The sequence below is a fragment of the Cervus elaphus genome, chromosome 1 (assembly GCF_910594005.1).
Source record: "Cervus elaphus chromosome 1, mCerEla1.1, whole genome shotgun sequence".
NCBI lineage: Eukaryota > Metazoa > Chordata > Mammalia > Artiodactyla > Cervidae > Cervus > Cervus elaphus.
Window position 1 is genome coordinate 64,741,984 of NC_057815.1, and position 4,140 is coordinate 64,746,123.

The 4,140-nt window shown below is 40.0% G+C and overlaps 1 protein-coding gene across 1 annotated transcript; it reads right to left on the reverse strand.

Moving 5' to 3' along the window:
- Positions 1-2,861: 2,861 nt before the first annotated feature.
- LOC122702372 (olfactory receptor 52B4-like) lies at positions 2,862-3,808 on the reverse strand. Its single transcript, XM_043916106.1, is given in 2 exon segments — positions 2,862-3,392; positions 3,395-3,808. Coding segments are annotated over 2 exon segments (945 nt in total).
- Positions 3,809-4,140: the final 332 nt, after the last annotated feature.

The window sequence follows — 4,140 nt, forward strand, 5'->3', positions numbered from 1 at the left end:
ACATCATGACAAGCAAAATACAAGCAGTAATCACATCTGAGATAATACTACACCCACCTATGGTTTTTTGTCCTGGTCTGCAATAATAGTCAGAAAATTCAAGTTTTCAGTGAAACAGGAACATTTGCAAAATCATGTTTATAAGAGCCACCTCTGAACCACAGCTACCCCATTTTGAAATTCGAATGCGTTCGCTTCCTCAATGACCATAGCAGCTGTACAGTGCATGTCTGAAAGGCCACAAAACAGGATGCTCTGGTCAGCAAAATTTAAGTTAAACTATGCAGAAGCCAGAATGACTTTCCCAGACCTCAGTAAGGCAGAGGTTTCCACCATTTCCCTTTTTGACTAAAAACCTTCCAATAGAAAACACTTCTGATTAGAATATTAGTTCAGAGATGCTGGGGTGCTGACTGCTGCTACACCAGGTTCAGATCATGTTCATTGGTGCTAAGCCTCCTTTATATTCACCCAGTCATTCATATTGGGGGAAAACTAATCAGAATGTGTGAGGCTGAGACATATGTTAATGAGGAAACACTTTAGAGGCCATATATTTGTTTTAACTTTTTAATTTGTGTTGAGGTATAGCTGATTAACAATGCTATGATAGTTTCAAATGAACAGTGAAGGGACTCAGTCATACATATACATGTATCCATTCTCCCCCAAACTCCCCTCCCATCCAGGCTGCCACATAACATTGAACAGAGTTCCATGTGCTATATAGTAGGTTCTTGTTAGTTATCTACAAGGGTCTACAAGTCAATCCCAAACTCCCTAACTACCCCTTCTCCCCATCCATCCCCCCAGCAATCATAAATTTGTTCTCTAAGTCTGTGAGTCTCTTTCCATTTTGTATATAAGTTCATTTGTGTCATTTCTTTTTAGATTCCACACATAAAGAATGTCAGAAGATATTTCTCCTTCTCTGAAATTACCTCACTCATTATAACAATCTCTAGGTCCATCCATGTTCCTGCAAATGGCATTCTTCCATTCCTTGTAATGGTTGAGTAATATATACATATCACATTTTCTTTATCCATTCCTCTGTTGATGGACATTTAGGTTTCTTCCATGTCTTGGCTATTGTAAACAGTGCAGCAATGAACATTGGGGTGCATGCATTCTTTTGGATGTTTTTCTCTAGATATATGTCCAGCAGTGGGATTGCAGGGTCATATGGTCACTGTATTTTTAGTTTTTTAAGGAACCTCCATACTATTCTTTATAGTGACTGTACCAATTTACATTCCCACCAACGGTTTAGAAGGGTTCTTTTCTCTCCACACCCTCTCTAGCATTTATTATTTGTAGAGTTTTTTATGATAGCCATTCTTACTGGTGTGAGGTAATATCTCATCACAGTTTTGATTTGCATCTGTCTAGTAATTAGCAATGTTGAGCATCTTTTCATGTGTTATATATTTTATGCCATACACAGCAGCAGCAGCAAGTCTCATGCTCCTTTGAGGTGGAACAGTTTTTTGAGTGTGCTCAGAATCAGGGTGACCTTAAGCTTTGTGAGGGTTTCACAAGGTACTAGAACCTTGTGAAACATTGGTGAATGGATTAGCTTAATCGAGAAGTTCCGACCAAAGATGTGAAAAATCATCTCTCATGCCCACATTGGTTTAACATTACAAATATAATTGATAGTGAAGATTTAAAGTGTGAAACCACCAGGTAAACCTCTCCTCAATCATTAACAACTTTTGTGCTTCCTCAGGATTGCTGATAGAGAAGGCAATGGCACCTCACTCCAGTACTCTTGCCTGGAAAATCCCATGGACGGAGGAGCCTGGTAGGCTGCAGTCCATGGGGTCGCTGAGAGTCGGACACGACTAAGCGACTTCACTTTCACTTTTCACTTTCATGCATTGGAGAAGGAAATGGCAACCCACTCCAGTGTTCTTGCCTGGAGAATCCCAGGGACGGGGGAGCCTGGTGGGCTGCCGTCTCTGGGGTCGCACAGAGTCAGACACGACTGAAGCGACTTAGCAGCAGCAGCAGCAAGATTGCTGAGGAAGAGGGTTTTCTCATTCTGTGGAAGTTCATTGAGATGGTATTGAGTTTGGGGCTACGCAGATGTTTGTGGTCTCTTAAACATGCTTTTCTGATGTTACTGATGTGAATTCATTAGAATAAAATGTTTTTCTTTCCAAAAAAATTTTGTCAAATATTTGACAAATGCAAATTGTATATTTATAAAGTATACAATCAGATGATTTGATATATAAATACATATACATATATAGCAAGATAATACAATCAAGTTAATGAACATATTCATCACCCTTTTCATAGGTGCAATTTGTGTATGTATATGTGCATGAGTGCGTCTGGTAAGAAAACATAATATCAACTCTCAAGTTAACAAATTTCAAATAGACAATATAAGATTATTAAATATAGAAACAATGCTATCCGTTAGGGTCCAGAAGTTATTCATCCTGCCCAACTGATAAATTATACCCTTTTTATGTGATTGTCCAAGGATGTCACAAGATGTCTCAAAGAGTGGGAAACTCAGCCAGGAATGGTTGAAGAAATTCAAAACCAGAAATCAGTACTCATTTCATCTTTTACCAAATCAAGCTGATGACATGAAGGATACATGATTTAGAAGTTCACAGGCTCTCTGGAGGACACACCATGCTCAGTCAAACATGATACTACTCTCTGTTGCTTTGACAGCAAAAGATGTAAACTCTGAAACCTACCTTGTGACCTTTCCTGGAAACAGAATTCACCAAGACATTTATGTTTCAGTTTATCAATACTATTTCCACTCACCACATCTGTAGTCCATATCATGAACAGCTAGAGATGATGAAAAGTCTGTTCCTCCTTTGGAGTTACTTCTGTTTTGGAAAAAATATGTGAGCCACCTGCTCCCGGATTTGCTTGGTCTTGATCCCGTAAATGATAGGATTCAGCATAGGTGGAGCCAGAACGCAGACATTAGCCAACAAGATGTGAATATGAGGTGGAATGTGACGACCAAACCTCTGAGTCAGGATCGTGAAGAAGGCAGGTCCATAAAAGAGAATGATGATGCAGACATGGGAGCCACACGTGTTGAGAGCCTTGTGGCGAGAGTCTTGGGAAGACATGTGGAAGACAGCATGGAGAATCAGCACATAGGAAACAAATATTAGCAGGGCGTCTAAAACCACTGTTGACATTAGGACAAAAAGTCCATACCAGATGTTCACCCGAATGTCATTACAAGCATATTTGGCCAAACCAATGTGTTCACAAAAGGTGTGGGGTATGATATTATTTTTGCAGAAATTCAATCTTTTCAAAAGGAATACTATGGGAAAAATGGTACAATAACTTCTCAGAAAGATGGTAATTCCTATTTTCCCAATCAGTGTGTGTGTGTAAGAATAGTGGTGTATCTCAGTGGAAAGCATATGGCAATGTAGCGGTCAAATGCCATCACCAGCAAGATCCCTGACTCAGACATGAAAGTGCTGTGTGAGATGAAGAACTGAGTGATGCAGCGATCCAGGGAGATCTCCCCAGCATGGAACCAGAAGATAGCCAAGGCCTGAGGGACTGTGCACGTAGAGAGGACAATGTCTGCTCCAGCCAGCATGCAGAGGAAGAGGTACATGGGTTCATGAAGGTTGCGCTTTGTGAGGATAATGTAGATGACTAGACTGTTTCCAAAGAGGGCAATAGCATAGGAAATTAAGAAGGGGATGGAGATCCATATGTGCTGGTCCTCAAGGCCAGGGATGCCCAGCAAGCGGAAGACTGTGTGGCTAACACCAGTGTGGTTTAAAGTCATCATGTCTAGAAATACCACTAAATACATCACTTCTTATTCATATACAGAGATAAAAACACAGATTTTCCTAGTCTTGGTGAAAGCAGCAGGAGATTTTGGCATATTCCATACTTCTGCCTTCTTTGAACATGCAAATAATAAGACATATACAAAGGTGAATAGGATATATTCTGTAGCTTAGAATGCTACTCTAACTAAAGGATATATAGGTTTCCAACTGGTCAAATAAAAAGATATTGCTGTATATCTTTTCCTGCCAACAGATGGGTATCAATATATAGCAGGGACCATGGTACATCTCTGGGAAGGCAGTAGCAAGATTGTAATTGAACTTG